General features: G+C 37.8%; 5 protein-coding genes across 5 annotated transcripts; 2 read left to right on the top strand and 3 right to left on the bottom strand.

Moving 5' to 3' along the window:
• Positions 1–952: 952 nt before the first annotated feature.
• Positions 953–5,727, bottom strand: LOC133329187 (zinc finger protein 423). The gene is made up of 3 exons (XM_061537680.1): positions 4,468–5,727; positions 1,760–3,688; positions 953–1,696 (listed from the first exon to the last, which is right to left on the bottom strand). Exons 1-3 carry the CDS (start codon positions 5,725–5,727, stop codon positions 953–955), a joined length of 3,933 nt encoding a protein of 1,310 aa, XP_061393664.1.
• A 1,328-nt stretch (positions 5,728–7,055) lies between these two features.
• Positions 7,056–13,755, bottom strand: LOC133329186 (recQ-like DNA helicase Blm). The gene is made up of 10 exons (XM_061537679.1): positions 13,647–13,755; positions 13,467–13,571; positions 12,712–13,418; positions 10,657–11,787; positions 9,951–10,478; positions 9,070–9,892; positions 8,804–9,000; positions 8,306–8,396; positions 7,168–8,229; positions 7,056–7,102 (listed from the first exon to the last, which is right to left on the bottom strand). The coding sequence occupies exons 1-10, from the start codon at positions 13,753–13,755 to the stop codon at positions 7,056–7,058; spliced, it is 4,800 nt and encodes a 1,599-aa protein (XP_061393663.1).
• Positions 13,756–15,763: 2,008 nt separating this feature from the next.
• Positions 15,764–16,666, top strand: LOC133329185 (methylglutaconyl-CoA hydratase, mitochondrial). The gene has a single exon (XM_061537678.1). It carries the CDS (start codon positions 15,764–15,766, stop codon positions 16,664–16,666), a length of 903 nt encoding a protein of 300 aa, XP_061393662.1.
• Positions 16,667–17,113: 447 nt separating this feature from the next.
• LOC133329183 (kelch-like protein 18) lies at positions 17,114–19,345 on the bottom strand. The gene is made up of 6 exons (XM_061537677.1): positions 19,202–19,345; positions 18,402–19,102; positions 18,196–18,339; positions 17,833–17,976; positions 17,661–17,775; positions 17,114–17,593 (listed from the first exon to the last, which is right to left on the bottom strand). Exons 1-6 carry the CDS (start codon positions 19,343–19,345, stop codon positions 17,114–17,116), a joined length of 1,728 nt encoding a protein of 575 aa, XP_061393661.1.
• A 1,711-nt stretch (positions 19,346–21,056) lies between these two features.
• Positions 21,057–22,643, top strand: LOC133329197 (WD repeat-containing protein 55 homolog). Its single transcript, XM_061537690.1, has 3 exons — positions 21,057–21,061; positions 21,143–21,411; positions 21,445–22,643. Coding segments are annotated over exons 1-3 (1,470 nt in total). The 5' UTR covers positions 21,057–21,059.
• Positions 22,644–26,688: the final 4,045 nt, after the last annotated feature.

Here is a 26,688-nt window from a genome sequence, read left to right as displayed (position 1 = left end):
TGTTTAAAACAATTATACGTTTTTCGTTTTTTTGCTTAATGGAATTAGGGAAGTTGGTTAATAATGGACTTAATTTAAATCAAAAAAATATTTTCTTAAAAAATAGGAATGAAAAAAAGATTCAAAATAAAGGACAAAAAAGAAACATGATGAGATAGATTGCCACAACAAAATAAATGGTAAAGATAATTCGTGAGTATATAGAGGATTAAAAATAATTTTTATTATAAAATATACAATTGTTGTTTTTGGGTTTTGATTGAAAATAAATATAATACTAGGGATTAGGGACACATTTCGAAGGAAACACACACAAACAGAGAATGAATGAGAAGAATCACACGGGAAAGAAGTCATAGGAGTTTACAGAGTGGGGGTATTAAAGAGCGGAAACCGTTTCAAATAAATAAGGTGTCATATCCTCCCCTTTAATATTTTATTATTGGCTTCATATGTATGCTCTGTAGGCATTCCTGTATGATTGGCGATCTGGCTGTAGTTAAATATGTATAAATAATACTAAAAAATATTAAAAACAATAGAGCTGGGGGCTGAATTCGGGGCAGTTGAATAAAATAATTTAATATGAAATTAAGATGAACTGTGAGAATGAGAATTCTATGCTAATTTTATATAAAATTTGTTCGAGGAAGTTTGAATAGAAAAAAACCTTGCATGGTGAAAATGGGCTGTTTCGCGGTGTAGTTCGAAGGAGGTACCCCAAAGAAGTTGGATTTTATAATTTAGTTTTAGTGAAATCTAAATATTGAAGGAACTTTTAAAATCATGCTTTTCGAAAGGACCCATAAGTTATTTTTTAAGAATTCCGCAGGCGGGAATTTTTCTTAAAATAGGGAAGCATTTTTAAGGATCCTGGGTTTACTTTAAATTATTTTTTCAAGCAACCACCTTGTGAAACAGCACCATCCACTTATTTTTTTCACTTCCATTTTTAACCCAAAAGATATTGATCATCCGCTTCCACATTATCGGGATCGACTTCTTCAATTTCGGCTTCTGCCTCTAATAAATCAATATCAAGCATATTTTCTGGACATGGAGCATCATCATCTTCATCCTCATCGCCCACATCATCACCATCTCCACCTCCATCATCATCGTTTGCCACAACTACATCGTCATCCTCCTCCTCCTCACCACCGCCGCCGCCAAACGTCTGACCATCATCTTCATCTTCTCCCTCCAAATTGGTCACGTCATCCTCATAATTGACATCGGCACGCATTTTCGTCAGCATCTGGGGATGTTTATTCTTGAGATGTTCCTGCATATTGCTAATGTGGAAATAGCTCATCGAACAGAAACGACAATGCAAGTACGCTCCAAATGGCAAATGTTTAAATTTGTGGACCTGCAGGTCCCTCAGTTTACGACCGTTAACATGTTCATTGCATTCCAAACATAAATGCAATTTTGAGTTGATCTTGCGGAAATTCAAAACATTCCTACTGTTGAGGTTGTGTTCGATGTTAATGTGTTCACGCCAAGTGCGTGTCGATTCAAATTGCAGACCACACTGGGGACAGCTCAGTGTGAAACATCCCTGATTATCGGCCGTACTTTCGGTAAGAGATGGCGCGGCGGCCGGTAATGATGCCCTTGTTGGCCAAACACTCTTTCCAGCCGATGTACCAGCAGCCGAATGATTTGTTGTTGATTCATTCATAGAATTATCCTCATCAAATTGAGATTCATTTTGATCGGCGTCCTTGGCCGTCTCGGCCGTTTGCAGACCAGCGCATTTATTGGTGATTTTATCCAAATGCTTAAAGAACATTTGTTTGCGCACAAATTCACCCTTGCACACGGTGCAGTGGAATGACTTGTAGGGCAAATGACGAAATTTATGTGATTGCAATTGGCCAATGGCTCCCTTGGTGTGGGTGACAGTGACCCGTTTGTAGCACTGCAAACAGATATAGTGGTGATCGTCCAATTGGCGGAAATTCAGACCTTGTCGACTGTTCAGGTTGTGTTCATCGACAATGTGTTTACGCCAGAAGACATGCGAATCGAACGTTTGGGTACACGAGGGGCAATGATAGAAAATACTCTCATGATCGACAGCATTGTGATAGGAGATGACATCCTCGACTGTCTTCAGACCTGAGGGCCGATCTGAACTGGTAACATCAGATACATTTTTGCTGGCACTGCCGCCACCGTAAAATTGCCTGGGGGCATTGAATGCCGGTATCTGCTGTTTCTTGGCCTCGGCTGCCATGATGGAGTGTTGGGCCGGCTCAGCCTCCACAATGTTGTGCCTTTGCCTCAAATGACTGATCATGTTCGGCTTGTGGTTGTACGCCTGGCCGCACAGTAGGCATTTCAAATACTGCCTGTACTTGCAATGACGGAACTTGTGATCCTGTAAGCCCTTCAGTTTGGAACTTTGTACAACTTCATTGCATATCGTACATTGGAAGCGGAGTTTATCAATCATGCGGAAATCAAGCGACTCACGTTTATCGAAATTATGTTCGGAGTTGATGTGGCGGCGCCACAAGTGTCGCATTCGAAATTCTACACCACATTCGGGGCAAATGTAGATGAAATTACAATCCACCCCGGAATCGTCCGTATTGATGTCCGCAATGGAAGGCACCGCCGGTTCACGACTACTGGGTGTCAACAAGTCATCAACATCAATGGATTTATCTTCGCTGACAAAATCGTGTTCGGTTTTAATGTGATGCTGTAATGCCTGAGGATTTTTGAAGATGGAACCACAATCGACACAACGATAACGGGACATTTGTTCTAGGTTTGATTTGGCCAAGGGATAGGCTCGTTTGTTATACGAATGGGTCTCGGCTTTGTTATAATCATACGATTTTCTGCCAAAATCTCTCATAAAATCAACACCGCCGCTTCCGCTGCCGCCACCACCACCGAAATCCACATCATCATCTTCATCCAAAAAGCATATTTCATAGGTGTAATTATTGTGCCTCACAATCTCCTTGTACGGTGGTTGCTGTTTCGATTTGAAGGGCTTAGTGCTCGGACTACCGAAATTCGGTATAGGCGATGCGGAGTTGACATTCCTTGACGAAGGAACCCCAATGCCATGGGCATTTCTTAAATGTTTCGTCAAGCCCTTACGCTCCGTGTATTGTTTCCGGCAAATACGACAAATGGCAAACGATTTGTACTGCATATGCGTAATACGATGTTGTTGTGCATTCTGTATGCCATAGGCATTTGTGATAATCTTATCGCATTCTCGACATCTCAGCTGTAGTTCATTGATGACCTCAAAATTCAGCGTCTCCAAATCGCCCAGTTGATGTTGATCCACCATATGTTTACGCCATAATTTCTTATCCGTAAATTCTTTGCCGCACTGGGGACACAAATAGTTAATGTGTTGTTCAAATGTATCTCGTTCTTCGGATTTGGACATAGAATTACCATTGCCCCATGATGATGAATTCTTGGCATTATAATCGTCGGCACCAAAACCGAATGGTTCTTGACTATCTTCATCGTTATTGCTGTTCGTCGTGTTTTCCGAGACCAGATGATGTTTTTCGGCCAAATGACGTATCACCTCTTTGCTAATATCGAATTCGGTAAAACACAATTTACATGTTAGCCATTTCTTGTGCGGCAAGTGGGTGAACTTGTGCAATTGTAAATTTCGGATTGTATTATTCGTGATGGTCTGAAAGAGAGAAATTGAGAAAGAGAAAAAGGAAAATTGTGAAAATTTTGATTGAGTAAAGTATTGTTCCCGCTATTTTTATATCCTTTACCACACTGTGGTACAGGGTATTATGTCTTTGTGCATATGTTTGTAACAGGCAAAAGGAAACGAAATAGACACATGGTTCCTTTTGAGAATAAGCATAGAATCACTTTTTAAGTCGATTTATACATGTCAGTCCGTCCGTCCGTCTGTCCATGTTAAGTTGTAAACAAAGTACATGTCGCATTTTTGATTCGAATTGGATGAAATTTGGCACAGCTTTATTCGGCCCAAGGAAGAACCCTATTGAAATTGGAAAAAATCGGTTCAGATTTGGATATAGCTCCCATATATATTTTAGCCCGCTTTAAGGTAAATAGTGCACTAAAGAAACTATATATCCATCGATCGCACGAAAGTTGGCATAGCGTACTGAATTGAGTATAGAATGATGAGTGGTGAGTTTCGGGAAAATCGGTTCAGATTTAGATATAGCTCCCTTATATATTTCGTCCGATTTTATGTAAATGGTGCACGGAAGTCCCTAAATATCCTTCGATTTGCATGAAATTTTGCCCAGCGCACTTAATTGAGTCTAGAATGATGTGTATTAAGTTTTGGAAAAATGTGCCCATTACCCTCTTGTATGTACCTATAGTGGTGAAGGGTATCATATAGTCGGTCCCGTCCGACTTTTGAACTTTCATATCTGGTTATTTAAATCTAAATTAAAAAAATTACTGATGACAACATACCTGATTACATTCAATACATTGAGCTTGTCCTTGATTTATATCGCGTATATTCAGACCCTTTCGCGATGCCATATCATGTGCTTCTTCAATATGTTGATGCCATTCGCTGCGTGTTTCACATTCCGTTGCACACTGAGGACATGTAAATAACACGTATTCTTCCAGCGATTCATCGATGTCATCTAAAAGTTTTGATTTTAGTTGGCCACCTCCGCCAGCAGAACCATTTGTCGAACCATCATCGAGAAATGTGGAGATATCGCGAGCCGCACGCTTGGACGGCGGCTGTTGTAGTGAACTATCACCATCATCCTCATCCAAAACTTCATTGCGCACTTCAATGCCATCGGAGTTATTGTCGAAAATATCCAATGCACTCTCTTTAACCTGACCAATGGAAATATTTGAACGTGATGCTGTCGATGGTTTGCTTAAAATTGAACGTAAATTTTGATTTTGTTGCTGTTGTTGTGGTGGCGGTCGATTTTTATGTTCCTCCTTGGCCAGGGCAATTAATTCATCGCGATGTGCCATTTTTAGATGCACCATTAAATCCTGCCGATATTTATATTGACGCTTACAGATGAAACACTTGCAACAACGATACGGTAAATGGGTAAATTTGTGCTTCATCAAGTTCTCCATACTATGCATGGCTATACGTTTCTGACATTCCATACATTCATGATAGAGTTTGTCCAATTGAATGAAATTCAAACCCTCCCGAGTGTTGTAACTGTGAACGTTGTTGAGATGAGTTTTCCACGCATCTTGTGAACGGAATTCAGCAGCACACGATGGGCATATATAAACAATGGCATCTTCGTATCGCACCAATTTATGATAGTATTCATCCTCGGCTGAGAGGGGCGGAGGTGGTTCGTTGGTGGATTGTAATGGTGGTCTGCCGGGTGGGCGATTAGAATTGGAATTGTCAGCATAGAAATCGAAAAGAGATTCATCTGCGTGTTGTGGTGTATCCCGATCACTGTGCAATATCGAATGAAATGCAAAGGGACTATCGTCTTCGAAATTTTCCTCCATCGGTTCGGGAGGTTCTTCTTTTACTTGCATATCCTGTACAGGTGATGGTATGGTAAAGGGTACATTTTCTTCACCATCATCGACGTTCTCATCGTTATTCTCGTCATCGCCACCACCACCGCCGTCATCATCAGCATCGTCGTCGTTTTCCTCCTCACCAGCATTATCAGCAGCTTGTTCACTTGTAAACATATTCCACGGCTCTAATTCATCCATTTTGAAAAAAATCTTCCTTAAATAACCGCGACCCTAATCGTGTGTAGTTGTTTCTTTCTTAGCGTTTTCGCTTGTGCAAAAATTGTAAATTTCTTCTGCTTCTCTGCTTGTTTGCTTTTGTTCTGCTCTCTTGTTCTTCTTCTTCACTTTGTACTACTACTTTTGCCTGCTGCCCTGTCTGCGGCAATTTCGCCAATTTGTTCAATCAAAATCGGTTTTTTTCGTTCACTTTTGCATAGTTTTACATTGTCTTTTTTTATTCCGTTACACTTTTTTGTTTTATTTCACGTTGCGAACTAAATAATTTTATTAAATTGTAATTAATTTGCGCAAATAGTTTATGCAGATGCCAATTGTTTGCATCTGGCTTGGCTTTATAAAAAAAGTAGGGATCTATAAGTCGACTTTTGTTGTCGTTGCCAATCGTTTACCAAAGACATAAAGGTGGTTCACATCCATGATACAATAATACAAGTTAGGCTGTGTGTTGTGTTCCAGGGGATTGATAACTGGTAAAGTAATTTCGCGCCACTGTCACTTTACAAGAACACCAAAAATGACGATATCACTGATACTGATACAGAACTAATCGATGATGATGAGGATGATTGCGAATCGTCGCCTACTCTTGAACATTTCTACAAAATATCATTTTTGTAGAAAATTACTTCTTCCACAAGAGTCTTCCATAAGCCTTCTGTGAAGGGTCTTTATTCCGTGGTGTAATAACACATAGTAGGACAGCTTGAGGTGAATAACAAAAAACAACTATGTAGGTAGTTGCTTCTTCAGTCAAATATAAACAAACAAGAGGTTGTGTGTATTTGAAATTTTTTCAACATATAACAAAAAAACCCTAAAAATGAATGAAAGATTACAATTTATTTTCAAAATCCAGTAGGTAATATTATGAAATGTTTGTTTCATCCATAACAAAGTAATTTTTCCCTGGCGAACGCTGTAAAAATGGTTTTAATTTCAATTTGAGAACAAATTGTAATCAGTTGGTAGATAGGTCCTACCCAAGGCCTAGATCTTAGATAGACCTTGATCCTACCTTCTTATAATTATACCACGTTTTATTTTCTTCTTCTAACCAAATCCGACCGTTGTAATAATGACAATTTTTTTCAAATATGTTTTTAAATAATAATACTTTTTTCACTTTTTTCGTTTATTATTACAAAATCTCTTTCATGTTTCAAATGCATTGTGTTTGTACTTTCTTATCATTAAAAAATTTTGGAAAAAAACTAACGCAACATTTATGTAAAAAACTTAATTTAACAAATTAAATAAAAAAATACAAAACGGAACAAAAACCTAAACTATTTCGATGTGGGTATTGGCATCATTAGGAAACCACCACTTGAACCTAAAAGAAGAGAATGTGAAATTAAAAAAATAAGGAAATTAATTAAATATTTTTCCCATTATTACCAGTTTTCTTAGCCACCCAAGTGCCGCCTCCACCACGTGATGATGTCGAACCTCGTCCACCACGGCCAGTTGAACTACGTTTCCCCCGTGTTGATGGAGAGCCAAATACCTTTTTACTACCATATTTCCGGGAAGGACTAACGGCAGCGGCTGCACCACCCCAACTCGAGGAGGATCCTGCACCTTTACGTGATTTTTTGGCACTACCACCTTTTGAACGCCATGTACGTTTCCGTTTACCACCACGATAACTACCGCCGCCTCCTCCACTGTTGGCACTACCCTGGGAAGCAGCAGCTCGACTCCAATCACCCTCATTATCATCGCAACCATCACTGTCGTCATCATCATCGTAATCATTCATAAATCCTCCACCGCTACCACCCCCACCTACTCCTCCTCCGCCGCCACTTGCTGCCTTCTCCTGTTGTTGCATCTCTTCCAAATCCATTAAAATGCACAATTTCTCTGCCGCATAATTTCGGGTAATTTCCAATAGCTTGGCACCATATTTATCGAAATTGGCTTTAGTGACATGGGGTATGGAACACATTTCCGCTTCGGTTTCGGGTAATTGTTCAGCCATTGCCTTAATGGCTTGTATATTCATAATACTGGCCATGGTAACATTACGTTGAGCGGCAATTGTCCGACACAAATCCAATAGATCCGAGTAGCAACGATGATAGATATCGGTAAGCAATTCATTACTTTTCGAGGTAGATGACGAAGCCAATGTGCCCGATGCAGTTGATTTTGCAACGTTATCATTGGATGAGCCGGCCGTTGATAGCTGACCACGTCCCTGTTTACGTGTCAGGGCAAATTCCATTTTAACATTCTCCTTCATTAACTTCTCCACCTTTGGGCCCAAGTAAATATACGCCTGCGGTATATCTTTGGCAAATATCAGATCTTCACGTAAATACTCTTGGGTAACCATAACACGCAGCAGGCGTTGTATATCGGCTTTATCCCAATCCTTGAGTATGCCATGATGACGAGTTTTATTGTGATTGAATTCGACAATTTTTTTAATATTTGAACCCTTCAGGACGTCCGCTAAAATGTGGGTTGGTAGGGATATGTACACACAGGTTAATGAAAGATTTTATTATGGAAGCCTTTTTTTGCTTACCAATATGCAGCAGAGTAAATCTCGATCGTCCACTACATAGTTCCTTAATACAATGGGCAACTTTTCGACAATATTCCAAGGGATTTATTAGCTAAAAATAAAAATAAGAAAAATCTGTTTATTTGGAATGCGCCCCCCATATAATGGTAACTCCCAAATTTCACTTATGGGCATTAACTGTTTGCTTGCTGGCACCTATAGAGATCTGTTGCCTTGTTGATGGCTGCAATGAGCTTGTACTGTATTTTAAGTTACCCTTACGGACATCTAGTGTGTTGTAGATGGGCCCTAAAGATCTCTACTGTCTTGTAGATGACGCCGTATGTATTCTAGATCGGATTCTACTGTACAGAAAATGTCGCCTTTGGGGTATCTACTGTACTACAGATGTCGCTTTGGAGATCTGCTTCTCTAGCGTGTAGAATTTGTCTTCTATCTATCGAAGACTTCAACACTTTTATACAAATCTCCCTTTACCCGCCCTCTCTTCATACTTACGGAATATTGTTGTTGTTTAAGGCAATTATCACATGCCGTGGCACGATTCTTTAAACATTCATCGCGGGTAAAATGTTCACCGAAATAATCCAATTGTTGGGCACGACGGCAATCGGCTACATTTTCACAATAGCCAACAATGCGATTCAGATTTTCAATGTGGATATTTTTAACGGTTGCTGTCAGGGATTTGTCCACTGGAAAACAACATCAATAAAATATTATTTACGATATCATATGGTAAAAACAAAAGGACAACAACTTACTATCCATCATTTTACGATAACGCATCATATCACCATAATTATAATACAAAATACAATGGGCCAATTCACCATCACGTCCCGCTCTACCGGCTTCCTGATAATAGCCTTCAATGGACTTGGGCAGTGAATAATGCAATACAAATCGTACATCTGGTTTATCGATGCCCATACCAAATGCTATGGTCGCACAAATCACCCGATATTTATTTGTTATCCAATCTTTTTGTCGTGTTTCACGCACACTGTCGGACAGGCCAGCATGATAGGAACATGATTTAATACCCGATTTACACATACTCTGGGCGACATCATCACATTCCTTACGCGATAAACAATAGATAATACCACTATCTTTGGAGGGTCGTGATTGAATGAAATTTTTCATATCCTCCAGTGTGGAGGAGCCCTTTTTCGGCAGTACGGTATATTTTAGATTACTACGGTTGAAACTCGACAGGAACCATTTCGGTTTGGGTAAATTTAATTGTTTTAGAATATCCATACGGACGCGGGGTGTGGCAGTAGCCGTCAATGCCATTGTGGGGACATTGGGGAAACGTTTACGCAGTATACCCAAACGTTTGTAATCAGGACGAAAGTCGTGACCCCATTGGGAGACACAATGCGCCTCGTCTATTACAAAACGGGCTATATTATTTTTCGAATATAAACTATCTAATAAGTCTTGAAATTTGGCAGAGCTTGATATTTTTTCGGGGGTAACATAGAGGATTTTAATGCGCGGAGGTGAGGTTTCCAAATCACAGTAGATGGCGCGCTGTTCGGTTAGCGATTGATCACCGGAAAAGTTTTTGGCATATATCTGGAATGAGAGAGGGAATTTAATATTATTTCAGACCTCAAGCGCTCAAACAACTTACATCCAATGAGGCCAATTTATTGACTTGATCTGAAATCAACGACTTCAAAGGGCTAATAACAATTGTTACCCCCTCTGTCATTATGGCTGGCAGTTGATAACACAATGATTTACCTCCTCCGGTGGGCATTAGAACAAAACAATCATGACCCGTTAAGGCAGCATTGATGACTTGCAGCTGATTTGTACGAAAACTCTTCAGACCAAAATTGATACGTAACGCTTCCATAAGCCGTTTGGAATGGGGATAATTTGTACCATCAAATTCTCCTGTGATGCCATCATTTTGTACATTTGAATGAAAATTACCGGCAACCTTTTGTGCGGATGCCGTTAATGTGGGTCGGGTTGTTGTTGAAGATTTTGGTGTCTTCATTACATCGTTTAGCATTGAGGCACGACTACTCGTTGAGGGTGAATCGAAATCTTCAATGAGAATTGTTGATGTTGAACTACTATAACGTTTTGAGCTGTTGAGTACCGCTGCCGCTTGTGAATGCATTAATTCAAATTTCTCCGGGTCATAGATCTGAAAAAGAGAGAAGGAAATAAATTGAAAATAGGTTATGCCACGAATGGTAAATGAAAGATTTTAGATTATTTTTCTGGGGAATTAAGACCTTGAATTATATAAATTGTTTTTGGGGGATATAAAATATACAAATGAACCTTGAAACACAACATCAAAACCATACAACTCTACTCACCTCAAAGCCATCTTCATCCAATTCCACTGTGGCCTGTACACTGTTGTCATTTGTAGCTGGAAAGGTGATACGTCTAGCCGGTGATGGTTCACGTATTTTACCCTTATAATTTTCAATTTCACCATATGCATATTGATTATATTCGGAACGTCGACCCTTTAGCTCGGCATCCTGCTCGCGAATATCATTTAATAAATCATCCAATTCACAATCATCCTCATCATCATCGTCGTCGGGAATATTAACTGTGGATGTGTCATTTACGGTTTTGTTATTTAAACTGTCATCACAATCATCTAACATAATTGTTTCCTGTAAATATTTCGCCTGAGAATCTTCATAGTCAGTTTCATCGCCGTCATCATCATCGCATAAATTGTTAATTTTTTGTTTGAGATTTTGATAGTCTCTGGATACTGTGGTCGTGGCAGTGGTTGTGCTGGGTTTGTTGGATTTTAGCGGCACCAAGTCTTCGCCATCATCTGGCGCTCCATTGCAAATGATTTCTTGTTGCTGCTGTTCAGCTTGCATTTGCCGTTCCTCTTCCTCCATGGCATCGATATCAAAATCAGGTTCTGATTCGAAATGAATAGGTGGAAGACGTTTATTAGTAGTTTGCAGTTGTTGTTTTTGTATTTGATTCTCTACTAGATGGGTAGGTTTATTTGGTCCATTACTAATTTGTTTTTGTTCCATTTTCATTTGCCTTTCCTCCTCCTCCAGGGCATCTATATCATCATGACAATCGCTGGGTTCTTTACTGTAGAGATTTTTATTTTTCAAATTCTGTTGCCTTTCTTCGGCTTTCATTTGCCGTTCCTCCTCTTCCAATTGGTCGATATTGAGGATCTCATCCTGGATAATTTTATTTTTTGTACTAGGACCAGCCTTTTGTTCAACATTCGCCTGCTTCTGTTCCTGTTTCTCCAAGGTATTTTGTAATAATTTCGTTTTGGCCTTAAACTTCTGTCGCATAATTTTCAATTTCAAAAAGGTACCCGTCTCAAAGCCGCTTATACTGTTGAAATAATCTGCCGGTATTTGATCAACAATATTGCAATATTTTTCCATTAATTCGCTGTAGGTGGTTTTGAAAAATGCCAAACTGGCCTTCAAAACGTGGATATTATCCTGGAAAAGAAAAAGAAGAACGCAAAGGAAATTAATAAAAAATATTGAAAGGTAAGGACAAAAATCGGACTAGGCCGACTATGCGCTACCCTAGACCATTAAGGGTATGTACATTAGATACTTATATCCTGTCTATCGGACTGACGTAGCTTCAATGGCGCACCCATTTGTATCATTCAGCGATCGATGCAAAATTGCATGTCAATCGAATAGAGTTAGGAGTTCGGTGCATCATTTAGCTAAAATCGGAAGAAAATATATATGCGAGCTATGTCTATATCTGAACCGATTTCTGGAAAATTTAACACATGTTATTCCACACTCAATTCAATACGATATGCAAAATTCCATCTCAATCGGATAAACTTTGGGTGTTTCGTGCACAATTTACCTAAAATCGGCAGAAAATATATATGGAATCTATATCTAATTCTGAACCGATTTCTATAAAATTTAACACAAGTTATTCCACACTCAATGAAAATATATATGGGAGCTATATTTAAATCTGAATCGATTTCGTTAGAACTTATAAAACATCATTCAAAACTCAATTAAATACGCTGTGCAAAATTTCGTTGCAATCGAACGAACGTGGGGTGTATGGTGCATTATTTAGATGAAATCGGACGAAAATATATATGGGAGCTATATCTAAATCTAAACCAATTTCTATAAAATTTAGCACAAGTTATTCCACACTCAATTCAACACGATATGGAAAAATGAGTGTACTAAATCGGTTAAACTTTGTGTGTGAGGTGCATTATTTACCTAAAATCGGACGAAAATATATATGGGAGCTATATCTAACATTCCATATATAATTCGGCACGCTATGCAAAGTTTCATCTCAATCGGACAAACTTTGGATCTTGGAGCAAATTTTATCTGATTTCAACAGAACCGATACCATTATCATACCTCATTATTATTGGTTTTGAAATGGTGGCTTTGTGTGAGATCACACAAATAGGAATTTAGGCCATTTTCAAAAACCACACTAACATCTGATTTGCGGGGTTTCTTCTCTTCGGGTTTTGCCACGACGTCCGGCTTTTTTTCTTGCGGCGGTTGTTGTTCGTATATGGATGAGCTATTTTCTTTTACTGGACAACTTTCTTTTGCTTCGTCCAATGGACTTTTTCCTCCAGAATCATTCAATTTTTCTGTTTTTATTTCGATTTCATTGAATTTCTCTGACTTTTTTGTTTCTGCACCCTTAGGTTTATATGTCATATTGACCATATCATCGAAGCTATCCGTTGATATATCCAATTCTTTTTTTGATCTGGCGCCATCACCCGTTGTCAGCATGGAATTATTGTTTTTCTCCCTTTTATCCGGCGTTAGAGAATATTTACAACGTTCCCTGGAGGCCTTTTCCACCGTTGCGTTCAGATTTTTCATGGCATTTTGATATGACGATTCGATATCATCGAAATTTATTTTCATTGGTGATGGACTGTTCAGAGATACTACTCCCGTGGAAGCTGGTGCTGCTGGAGTATCAGGACTTTTTGTGATGACTTTTTTAATTTTGGCCGGGGCCAATGGTGATTTGGAATCATCTTCAAATAAATATTTCTTAATAAGTACACTTGTCCTGCTACTACTGCTGCTGCTAATGGTGGTGTTGTTGGCATTTTGATTTTCTTTGCTTTTTTGGGAATCACTACTTTTGGAAGTGGCATCATCTGTATCAATGTCATCTTCATCTGTGCCAGAATCGATGTAAATGGGATTTATTTTCTTGGCGGGTTTGGTTTTCACGATTTCCGTTTCTGAAACATAAAACAAAGTGTGGGGCATTGGAGACACTCTGACAAAAATCCATGCGTGCGTGACTTCTTACTTACCCTTTTTCTTCTGTGAACATCCCAGAAAGGAGCTCAATGACATTTGTTTGCTTTTGGAGCCAGTGCTGCTGGAGGAGGTTCGTTGTGAGAATGATATTTTACGCGACATGTTATTAATATTTACAAATAACAACACTATACCAGATTAAATTAATTTGTTTAATATAGACAACAACAACACACACGCACAAAATATAAACAAATTATCATCGGAGAGTCCGCGCAAATTTGTTTTAATTTGCGAGACGCCTGCCAAGCGAACACATTTATTATTAATTTAATTTAATTTAATGTTTGATGCTGTTGATGTTGATGCTGTCTAAATCCATTATTGTGAATTGACTTTCTTTATGAGAACGTAAAAAACGTCAAATTATTTGACATTCGACTTGAGAAAAAACTGCTGGCTTTCACTACCAGGGTTGTGAATTCTCCTCACAATCTGAAAACCTAAACAATGTCCACATTATTGTATTTAAATTTTAATTTAATTTTTAATTATTTAATTTGATTTAATTTAATGTTTGATGTTTGATGTGCTGTTGATGCTGGCTGAAGTGAAGCTGAGCTGAAGCTTTTTTTTTCTCCCGCCTTTTTCACCGACAGAAATATTGAAAAACGTTCCACCTGTTACGAATGGGATGGGAAAGTCAAAATGCCCGGTAAAGAAGAAGTCAAAGAAGAAGACGGAAAGTTACGAATGAGGTGGGATGGAGACTAAAAAGGAGTTGGTTTGTTTACGAATGAGGTTTAAGGAAAGGATGAGAGTTGTAGGGTAGTTCACATTCAGAGTTTGCTAATTACAACCCTATAAACCTGAGATGAAAGCAAACGAACCGAGGACCATCCTGGCGAAAGAAGTTGAAAGCAAACGTGACGAGGACAAACCTCGTGTTTACGAATGAGGTCAAAGCAAACGAGACGAGGACCAACCGTGGCGAATGAAAATCAAAACAAACGAGAGGAGGTCCAACCAACAGCTGATCACATATCTGATCAGCTGTTTCATAGACGACACCAATCGGAGTTATTACAAAGTAGATGACTTAAAGGGTTGCTCACATTCAAAGTTTGTAACAAGGCCTAAAGTCGTCCAGCGAGATCAGCAGGATATCAGCTGCCTCATAAGTTTGCTGTCAAAATCCATTATTGTGAATTGACTTCCAATATGAAAACGTAAACAAAAGCCAAATCTTTGACATTAGACTTGAGAAAAAACAGCTGACTTTCGCTAGCGGGGTGAATTTAAGAAAAAATATATTGGTTTTTAAATTAATGTGAGGTGAAAGCAAACGAGCCGATGACCAACCAACAGCAGATCTTGTTTTTCTTTTTCTGTGACGCCGCTTAATAAGCGTTCATCGAGCCAGAATGAGATTTTAGATTTTCGATAAATTGGAGGACCTTTTATATCAGCTGTTTGGTGGACCGTTTATATGTTTTTTATTTATATTTAATCCCTTTGCAATTTATATTTCATGGTTATATAGTATATTCTGTCTGTCTGGTCTACGGAGAATACCTGAGCACCACAGGATCTGGTGGTGCATCTGCTGCAACTCCCTCGTTGTGGTCAAGTTGTTAGTTGTATTTGTGTATTTAATGTACTTTGACTTTAGAAAGAAAATTGCCGAACTTGTGGCTTCAAAAATAAAACTTAATAAAATTCAAAACCTCTGTGTCGGTAGTGTCCTCATCGATGGCCAAGAGCAAACGAACTTTTCTTTACTTTTTATTTGGATTCCTTAGGGCGATTCCTTAGTCAGGACTTAGAAGACAATGTTATCACCCATGATGCAATAATAAGGTGATGTATCACAACAAAAACCTTTGTTTTTGTCTCGACCATCTGTCAAATTTTTCTTTATAATATTTCAAATGATTGGCAACACTGCACATCGAATTCAAGTAGGAATTGCCCACTTTGACAGTTAAACGAGACATCAACTGCGCTAAATGGACTACCTATTCATTGTACCATGGGACACCTATTTATTGTGTCGTTTTTTCGATTTATCGAAAATCGATAACATACATTCTTGGCCTGTTTTATAATAACCGGCCACGACCAGAGACGTCGACCGACATCCTTATCAGTTGGATTCCAATAAGAAAACATGACCTTTTTAATATCCACCTTGGGTCGCTGTTCCACCCGCCCAGCAACATTGCATCAAATTAACCGATTATGTAAAGCCAACTACTCAGTTGCTGCCACCGGACAGGAGGTGCTTGTGGAAAGGTTAACTGGCGAACAAAAAGGTATTACCGTTTTGGGATTAAATCGCCCAGAGGCCAAAAATGCCTTCAGTCGTGGATTGGTGCAAACCTTCTCGAATATCCTCAATGAAATTAAGCGGGACAATGGTTCTCGTGTTGTCGTCCTGAGAAGTCTTACACCGGGCATTTTTTGTGCCGGTGCTGATTTGAAGGAACGCAAAGGTATGACCGAGGAGGAGGTGAAGGAATTCGTCACGGGCCTCAGACAATTGTTGATTTCGATTGAACAGCTGCCAATGCCGGTTATTGCAGCTTTGGATGGTGCCGCCTTGGGTGGCGGTTTGGAAATGGCTTTGGCTTGTGATATACGCACGGCCGCCAATACAACCAAAATGGGTTTGGTTGAAACGAAATTGGCCATTATTCCCGGTGCTGGTGGTACTCAACGTTTGCCACGTATTCTGTCGCCATCCTTGGCAAAGGAATTGATATTCACCGCCAGGGTGTTCAATGGTGAGGAAGCCAAAGAAATGGGTATTGTTAATCATGTTGTACCGCAAAATGAAACCAAGGATGCTGCCTATCGCAAGGCTTTGACATTGGCTGAGGAAATTTTGCCCAATGGACCGGTTGGTGTACGCATGGCCAAGCTGGCAATTGATAAGGGTATGCAGGTGGATTTAAGCACTGGCTATTCCATTGAGGAGGTATGCTATGCCCAGGTTATTCCCACCAAAGATCGTTTGGAGGGTCTTAAAGCTTTTGCTGAGAAACGTAAACCTGTCTATAAGGGAGAATAAAAAAATTTTGATGAGAAAGAAGATTTAAAATTTTCTGAACAAAATAAAAGTGCATTTATTAATTGTTATTTATATTGAATATATTTTTGTTACAACGAATAAAATTCGTTGCTTATTTTTGGGTAAAATAAAACTATAATTATTACTACATATGTATTAAGTTTGTAATATTAGTTTATTTAAATCCCATGTGGATTAATTGCATTTATGGTAAATCTTCTTTTTGGCAGTCCAATTTTTAGAACATAACAAAAAGAGAGTATTTTTTCAGAAGAGAGAAAAAGAGAGATAACTAGTCTAAACATTATAATATAATAATTTTTGGCTTTAAAATTCATAGATGCTTTTCAGAGCATTGTGCTGGCTGGCTGGCTGCCTCTGTCTAAAGTTCCACAATTTTGGAATGCTATAAATGTAAGTCATTTGAATTTTGTTTAATGTCACTTTTCAATTGCGTATCACTCCAGCACCCACACCACCACTATGGGCACACATAGACGGCACAAATGACCAGATATCTGTCTCCGGATCATATACTTCAACGGTGGAGAGATTCGTCTCACCATCATAACCACCAATTGCCCACAATTTACCCATATTTGCAGCCAATGCTACACGACTACGTTTACAGTTCATCGATGTCACCAATGACCATGAATCCTTGATGGGGTCATATACTTCGACCGAACGTAAAAATGAATTACCATCATAACCACCACAGGCATATAGTTTGCCATTTAAGGCGGCCACCCCGAGACGACAACGACGATTAAGCATCGGTTTCATTTTTTGCCAGACATCATTAATCGGATCATAACGTTCAACGGAATCGAAAATGGATAGACCATCATGACCACCCAAGGCATAGACATATTTATCTAGGGCAGCAACACCACCGGCCGAACGATATTTCATCATGGAGGCAACCTGCAGAAGAAGGTACGAGAGGAGGTGACTTTTTAATGAAAACCAAAAATTCTTATTTTTTACTTACAGTCTTCCATTCATCGTTTTTGGGACAATAACACTCTACCGTATTAAGTGAGGTAACGCCATCATAACCACCACATACATAAATGCAATCATTGAGGGCAGCAACACCAACAGCACTAAAATGAAAGAAGGATTACGGAATTTTAGAAGATGATGTTCGTCTCTGTACTTACCTCCTTTTACATTTCATTGCACTACCTTGAGACCATTTATTTTCGCGGGGATCATAAACCTCCACGGTGGATAAACGTTCGGAACCATTGAAACCACCAAAGGCATACAATTTGCCATCCATTACGGCCACACCAACACGAGATCTGGAATTGTTGAATAATTCGAAATGTTAACAGCGGAACTTCTTCTGTAAGATAGGAGTCGATCTTCTTTATAATACACACTACAGTCTAAAAGAGTACTTGACGACAGATTGGAAGACTGTCCTTGTATGATATTAACGAACTCCTAAAAGTAGTACAGAGAAGAATTTTTCTGGCCGAGAAATCATATCCCGAAGTGTGTACTGCTTTTCATCTTACCTCATCATGGACATTTGTTCACCCATACGCCATTTTTGGGTAATTGGATCATAAATTTCCACTGTGCTCACAGATTCGCCATTACTGGCCAGACCACCAACAGCATAGATTTGGCCACATATAAATTCACCACGATGGCGGGTTCTACGGGAAAAAGAAAATAACTAATGACAATCAATAATAAACCTCTCTTGTTTCACACCCACCTAAAACTCTGCAGCAGACCCCTTCTTTCGGGCATTAAATGAAAATCTTTCGCCTCATCCAATAGATCACGACATTGATGCGATGAACGTATCAGTTCTTCACGTGCCACCCGATCGGCCAGAAATTGTGGTGTCAACAGTGGCAAGCGTACCTGTGACAGCACTTGCGGAAACAATTCCACACGTTTCGCTTCCGAGTATTTCACCCATTTCATACAGGCCTCAAATACCACCTCTTCCGATTTAACATTCAAATAATCACTCTTTATCAATTCTATTAATTCATCAAATTCCAAATTCAAAAACTCTTCGGATTGTGAGACTTTGGCGAAGTTCTGATCGATATATTTGTCGGCAGCTTTTATCAGATGCTGACAACTCATGGAATCGGCAAAATGCCGTATCCCCAAAACGTTGTGTGGATGAAAGCGGGATATCAAAAACTCCGCACAAGCCTTACGCACCTTTAGCAATTGAAGGAACGAGGCGCCCATCATGAGGCTTTGGACATTTTGATTATCGATGCGTACTTGACCGCTGTACGCAAAGTTGATCAAACTCTCCAAGGCCGATGGTTCGATTTCTTTCATGGTGATCTCTTTGATGCGACTCTCGGCCATGTTGTTGGTGAACATGGCATAGAAATAGGGTATGGTGGCGGCCAGTACAATGCGATGGGCCGAAAATGTTTGATCTTCCACCTTGAAATGAGAAAACAAAGAAGTAATATGATTTATTGTATTCAAAAAAAAAGTTGGAATATAAAAGGTGTATGCATGGGCATGTATATTATAACTCGCCTTCAATGTCACATCACATAATTTCCCCATACGTCGTATCTCCTTGAAAACGGGAAAACTTTCGCTGAACAATTCATCGTGTTTGTAAAGGATAAACTTTTGATCATCGTCAATAGCTTCACTCAGTGCCTCCTTTAACGCCATGAGTAAGCAGCAATTCTAAAATCTTCGGTTCGGTGTTTTTTCCAGCAGCTTTTTTAATTAGTCACTCTGATGAAAAAATACACTGTCCCTGTGTCCAGTCTAGCTAGTAAATTACAACCCTGTAAACTTTCCTTTCTCTGTGAACCTACCAAAATGAAAAACGTTCCATCTGCTAACAAATAGGCAGAACAAAAGGGGAATACCTGATAAAGAAGAAAGTCAAAGCAAAATGGTGGTAAAAGACCATTTGTTTACGAATGAGGTGTGATGTATATACCCCTTGTTTGCGAAAGGGACATAAGAGACAGCTCGTTAATGTCGATAGTATTCGTATCGTTATAATCGATAATTTTTTGTATTCTAATTGCCAGCTGTGACACAGTGGTACAAAACAAGTTTATTTTCTATATATGGGGAAAAATGGAAATTTGTATGTTTTTCTATCATCCAGAGTTATGGGGGCTCCAAAATGTCTGTTTTCGACTTTAAATTTAATCTAATTTTGAAATGATACAATCTGTTTGGACCGCATTGATCGCGGACGAAGATATTGTTATAGTGAAACTTATTTGGTGGTACAGTTTTGGTTTAGCTGCCTTGCATAATACATAAAATGTATTACAAATTATATTAGTAATACATTTTATGTTCTATGTTTGTAATTTGCAACCTCTGAATGTGAGCTACCCTTTATCTTGTCATCTGCTTTGTAATAACGCCACTTGGTGCCGTCTGTGAAACAGCTGATCGAATATGTGATGTCCTCGGCTCGTTTGTTTTGAACCTCATTCGCCACGGTTGGTCCTCGTCTCGTTCGCTTTGACCTCGTTCGTAAACATGATATTTGTCCTCGTCTCGTTTGCTTTCAATTTCATTCGCCACAGTTGGTTCTCTTCTCGTTTGTTTTAAGCTCTCTTTACAGAGTTGTAATTTGCAAACTAAAGAATGTGAGCTACCCTCAAACTCTGTGTAATCTTGCTGGCTGGTAGAGTTGTTCTATCTATTCTATCTATTCTATCTAATTCAGTTGGCTGATCGCTCTTTTTAGTTCAGCTCTTTTGACTGAACTAGTTCGGTCTTCTAGTTCAGTAGTTCAATCGTTCGCAATTAAGCTCTTTTATTCAACTGTCGTTTTACTTCGGTCATTCTTTTAATAGTTCATCGCTCTCCGATCCGTTCAGTTGATAGTTTGATTTCTTGTAAGATACTTTTGGACCTATATGGCGAGGATATTAAAATGAAGAAATAAGAACAGTTTACGGACCTATAAGGTGTGGATTTTTAAATAAATGTTTCAAAAGATTTAATGGACTATAGGGACTTATAGAATTGATGGACTTATAGAATAAAAAAATGTTCCAAAGAAAATAAGGCGTAGATTTTTAAAGAAAAGTTTTAGAACAATTGAAAAATTACTTGCCAACATATATATTTTTATTAGTGTTTACTAAATGGGGGCGCTGTAATATCACATGCAAAATAAAACTCGATCGGTGTCGCTTCCAAATCAATCTATGTCAGTAAAACGCTCACATCTGAACTAAAAGGAACGATTGCTCCAGTTCGTTCTTTTAATGAACTAAAAAGAACGAATTTGTAAGACCTAGTTCAATCGGTCTTTTAAGTGAATCGTTCATTTGAACTAGTTCGTTCGTGAACTGTACAACTCTACTGGCTGGGCTAAACAGAGGACGCATTGTTGATAAAAATGCGTATGTGAGTTCAATTATCCCCGAAAATCTTATAAATATCTTTTGAAACTGTTGCTAACCGTATATTTCTTTGTTCCCCAATTAGGCGTAGTAATTTTAAGAATCCTGATGATCCATCAGATGGTTCAGAGATTGACGAAGTCACCGACGCTGTACTGGAAGATGATGTCGAGTTAATGATCAATGCACGTGGTGTAGATTGGAGTGATGATGACGATGATATTGAAGACGCTGCAGAGGGTGATCCTGCCTATGATATCGGCGATGAAGATACCGATAGTGATGATAGTTCGGGATTTGATCCAATGGCCACAGATTCGGATGATTCCATGAGTGATGGTGAAACTGGCGGTGGTGGTGATAAACAAAACAATACCTCTGCAACAGCGGCGGCGGGAAGTAGTTCCACAACCAACAAAACTTCAAATCGTAATGAGGATGAAGGTGGTGGCGGTGGTGGTGAGGATGAAGAACCCAGATCTTCTGTCCTAGAATTAGATGAAAACGAGGAGGACGATGAAACAGTCAAAGCCATAATTGCAGCCATTAAAAAGCCGCGAACCTCTCCCCCCGAAATAAAACTAGAAGACTTTGTTACCGACATCTGTTTTCACCCGGAGCGGGATATTATTGCCATTGCCACTATCACCGGTGATGTGGCATTGTACGAGTATTCCAATGATGGCAATAAACATCTGCGAACCATTGAGGTACATGCCAAGGCTTGTCGTGATGTTGAATTTTCCACAGATGGCCGTAATGTGTTGACCTGTTCCAAAGATAAATCCATTATGATTACGGACATGGAAACGGAAAAACTAAAGAAATTCTATGAAAGTGCCCACGATGAGCCCATCAATAAGCTGCATGTTATTGACGAAAACATATTTGCCACTGGAGATGATAGTGGCACGGTGAAATTGTGGGATTTAAGAACCAAAAATGAAATATTTGCCCTGAAAGAGGTGGAAGACTACGTTACCCAAATGCTTACCAATGAGTCGGGCAAATTATTACTGGTCACCAGTGGTGATGGTTATTTGACGACAATAAATATTGGTGCCCGCAAGCTATATGTACAATCAGAACCCTACGAGGAGGAACTTACCTGCATGGGTACCTATAGAGGCGATTCAAAATTGGTTGTGGGTACATCAAAGGGTAATTTGTACACCTTTAATTGGGGACAATTTGGTTATCACAGCGATAAATTTCCCGGTGTCAAATCTTCAATGTCCGAAATGATACCCATCACGGATCGCATTGCCTGTGTCGCCGGTGAAGAGGGTATAATACGGGCTGTACATATTGCACCATTCAGGAATCTGGGTATTGTCGGTCAGCACAGTATGCCCGTTGAATCGTTGGATGTCAGCAACTCAGGAGAGCTTATAGCCTCGTCATCACACAATAATGATGTACGCTTTTGGAACGTGAAATATTTCGAAGAATTCGGTGATATTAAATACAATGAGAAACACAACAGCTACAAGGAGAAACGACACAATCTACCATCGTCAAAGTTTTCAAATGCATCGGATTTCTTTTCCGATTTGGCCAAGGAGGATAATGGTGGTGATGAATAGTTTATAAGGCTTAATTACTGTGTTGAACGTTGGGGAGGGAATAAGAATGTTCCACGTTGTAAAAATAAAAAAAAAACAATAACAAAAACAAACAGGATAAAAACTCTATTTATCACATTTTTTTACCCATGACCCCCTCTTTTAATTGTTTTCATTTGAAAAAAAGAATTAAAAAAAAAACTTGAAAAATAAAATCTAAAGATATTTAGAATGTAACAAATTGGGGAAGTTTTTTTCTTGCATAGAATAAATGTCGTCGATTACAGGTGGTGTTGTATAATGACATGTTTGGGGTCGTTTTTACGGTCGTCTTTAATAAATTTGGTGACTTTTTGTACCTCATAGAATTACGTTTATTATAAAAAATTCACCAAACTCCTTATGGTCGACAATAAAGACGACTTTCTGTTCGATATAAAGACTAAATTGAAATCATCTGCAAAGAATCATTTTGGAATATATAAAAATTGAATCATCTAAATGGCCACAGATTTAGATGATTCAATAATGCGTGATTATGAACAATAAGGACGGCACTAAGGCTATCGGTAAATGTCGTGTATAAAAATCTATAAAATGATTTTCAGTCGGTCTATAAAGATGACATTAATTGAGATCATATATATTTGGTCTGTAAAGGCAAAATTAATTGAGGTCCTATAAAGAAATCCGACTTAAAAATAATTTGAGGTTAGATTCACAGATATTTAAAAATAAATTATAGTATATCCCTATCCCTCAAATCATTATGAAAAAAATCCACACATTTACAATTTTTTGTACAAATTTCTTTATTAAATTTTCTTTAATCGTTTTAATGAAAATATTTGTTATATCTTTTTTTTATAGCAGAGCAAACAAGTACTTGATTTGAGTGTTTTAGCGATTTGGGGTTTCATTAAAAAATATTAATGGAAAGAAAATATATAAAAAGAAAAAGAAATTTAAATAAATTAATTACTTTTCGGGGAGGAGGGTTTTCATATAGGACGATTGTGTGTGTGCTGATATTAAATATTGCATGATCATACGTTAAATAATATTTGAACTCAACTGTACAAAATTACAGCCAATTCGGTTGAAAAAGTGGCACAAAATTTCCAAAATATGAAATATTTGGGATTACCGTTATATGGGGTCAATCCTCAAAAGTGAACCGATATCGATAATTTTTGGTAGGGAGATTTGCCACCCAGTGAGAACTCAATGTACCAAATTACAGCCAATTCGGTTAAAAAGTGGCACAAAATCTCCAAAATACGGAATATTTGGGGGTTGTGTTATATGGGAACCATCCTTAAAAGTGGATCGATAATTTTTGGTAGGGAGATTTGCTACCAAATACAGCCAATTCAGTAGAAAAACGTGCCACAATATTTGGCCTATACCAAAAGTGAACCGATATCGGTAATTTTTGGAGGACGTCGCAAAGGACTACTCTATTGAGGATCGGATTTTTTTTTTTTTTTTTTACAAAAATATGGGCTTTAGTTATCTTTTTTACAGAAACAGGACTCTACAGAAGGCCTCTTTAAGATATTCTATAAAAGTTCCAAGGGGTCCTAAAACTTTTCAAAGGTCTTCAATAGATAGAAGAATTTTCCCAAGGGTCTATAGATTTTAAAATATCGAAGAGGTCTCCGATACATACAAGACATGCTGCCGCAGGTCGTCTATGTGTAAAAGACATCCAAAAGATGTCATCTGGTCCAATAGACTTTTATAGATAGAATTCTTCTAAAAAAATTCTTCTATAAAAAAATCCTCTCAAAGGACTTCTGTTGATAAAATATTCCTTCCCAAGAACTATCTAACGAGATAAAGGACGTCCTGAAGAAACAAGCCTTTACAGAAGGCCTCCAAAAGATTTTCTATAGAAGTTATAAGGGGACCTAAAACTTTTCAAAGGTCTTAGATAGAAGACATCCCAAAGGTCTACAGATATAAAATTTCGAAGAGGTCTCCGATATATACAAGACATGCCACAGTTCGTCTATGTGTAAAAGTGTCTCTGGACCTCCACAGAAGTTTCCACGTGTAAGAGAACTTTTAATGGACTTTTATAGATAGAAGACCTCTTAAAATTCGTCTATAAAAAAATTCTCTCAAAGGACTTATGATTACAAACAAATATTCAAAAGATGTTCCAGAGATGAAGGACGTCCCAAAAGAACCACCCTATTGAGCATCGATTTATTTTTTTACAAGAATATTAGAAGTCATCCCAAAGGTCTAAAGATACAAAATCTCGAAGAGGTCTCCCATACATACAAGACATGTCGCAGTTCGTGTATATGTAGAAGATGTCCAACGTTGTCTTATGGACCTCCAAAAAGTGTTCATAGGTAGAAGACCTTTCAATGGTCTTTCGTAGACACAAGACACCTTAAATTTCTTTTATAAAATATTCCTCTCCAGGGACTTCTGATGATAAAAGACTCCTTCCAAAGAACTAGCCGAGATAAAGGACGTCCCAAAGGACTACTTCTATTGAGGATCGATTTGTTATTTCTTTTACAAAAATATGGGCTTTAGTTATCGTTTTATATATATATATATATATAAGATCCCTTTTATTTATATTTTTATTTAATTATGAAATCTTTTATCCCTCCCTGAAGATCTTCTAGAGAAAAATTTTCAAATTGGATCCACATTTTATATATATGTATATTCTGTATATGGAATTTATTTGAAGATCTGTTTCTAGGATTACAAAATATATGTATGTATATTACTTTTCAATTGTATAGGTATGATTGTAGGTGTTTTTTTTTTATATTTCATTAAATAAATATTTATAATAATAAATTATAACAAAACAATAATATTAATAATAAAGATATAAATTGCGACATCAATAAAAAAGGGGAAATAAATATTAGTATTGCAAAAGAAAAAATTATATTTTTTGAAATTTCAAATACATTTAATGTTATTTGCACTTGTTTGCATGGTGTTTTGTTTGTTTGATTTTTTAATACATATTGCTGTTAAAAATTTTATTCGATTTATATACAAGATTAATAGTTTATTTTATATATATATATTCTATACTAATAATAATATTATAATAATAATTATTAAAAAAAACTGTGTGCCGTTGCATGTATATGTAATTGTGTATGTGTATTTTGTGTTTCGTAAGGAGAGTACCTCCACTTGCTTCGTTATTGTATTCGTATTATTGTGTGTTTTTTTTTCAAATTTTTGTAGGAAGATACAAAGATTGTGTGGAAGTTAATAAGGCAACAGTAATATATAAAAATCCAACGAAATTTGTAAAACTGAATACAGCTATATTCAGAACATTTTGAGAAGAAATATATTGCTCAAAAAATTCAAAATTTAGTACCGTTTTTAATATTTAATAACGCTTTAATTTTTCGATTTTTAATTTACTAGAATTTTTTGAGAACCTTTTTTTCCCCATTTAGAACTGGGGTTGTTGCCTTGAGGTGGAGGAGTTTGAAAATATTAGATAAAATATTTAGTTATTGTGATTGACATGGAGGGAGGGGATAGCATCTTAGTAGGGAGGAAGAACAATAATCTATGGAAAGGACAATTTTAAAATTTTTGAAGTTAAAGAAAAGCCTATTTCTGTAAAAAAAAGTTGGAAACCTAGGATGGTCTAGAAGATAAAAAAACATCTAAAAAGGTAATCTAAAGATAGAATGCTTCCAAAAGATTTTCTATAGAAGTTATAATATATACAGAAGTCCTTCAATGGGGACTTCTGACAAATTATCAAAGGTTTCACAATAATCTATGGAAAGGACAATTTTAATATTTCCAAATAAGTTCAAAACCTAGGAAGGTCTAGAAGACAGAAGACCTCTTAAAAGATCATCTATATATCGAATGCTTCCACACGATTTTCTATTACAAAAGAAGTCCTTCAACATAACCCAAAAAAGAAGTCCTTCAAATGGGACTTCTGACAAATTTTCAAAGGAAGTGGTGCCAAAAGGTCTTCCTAAAAATCAATGATATTCAAAAGGTCTTCTATAGAGAGGAGATATATCTTCAAAAAAAAAAAAGA

Source organism: Musca vetustissima, unplaced genomic scaffold, assembly GCF_032173495.1.
Source record: "Musca vetustissima isolate MV318-11 ecotype Yass unplaced genomic scaffold, APGP_CSIRO_Mvet_v1 utg61680, whole genome shotgun sequence".
Taxonomy (NCBI): Eukaryota; Metazoa; Arthropoda; class Insecta; order Diptera; family Muscidae; genus Musca; species Musca vetustissima.
Note: the sequence above shows the minus strand (reverse complement) of the source record. Positions and strands in the feature narration are given on the sequence as shown.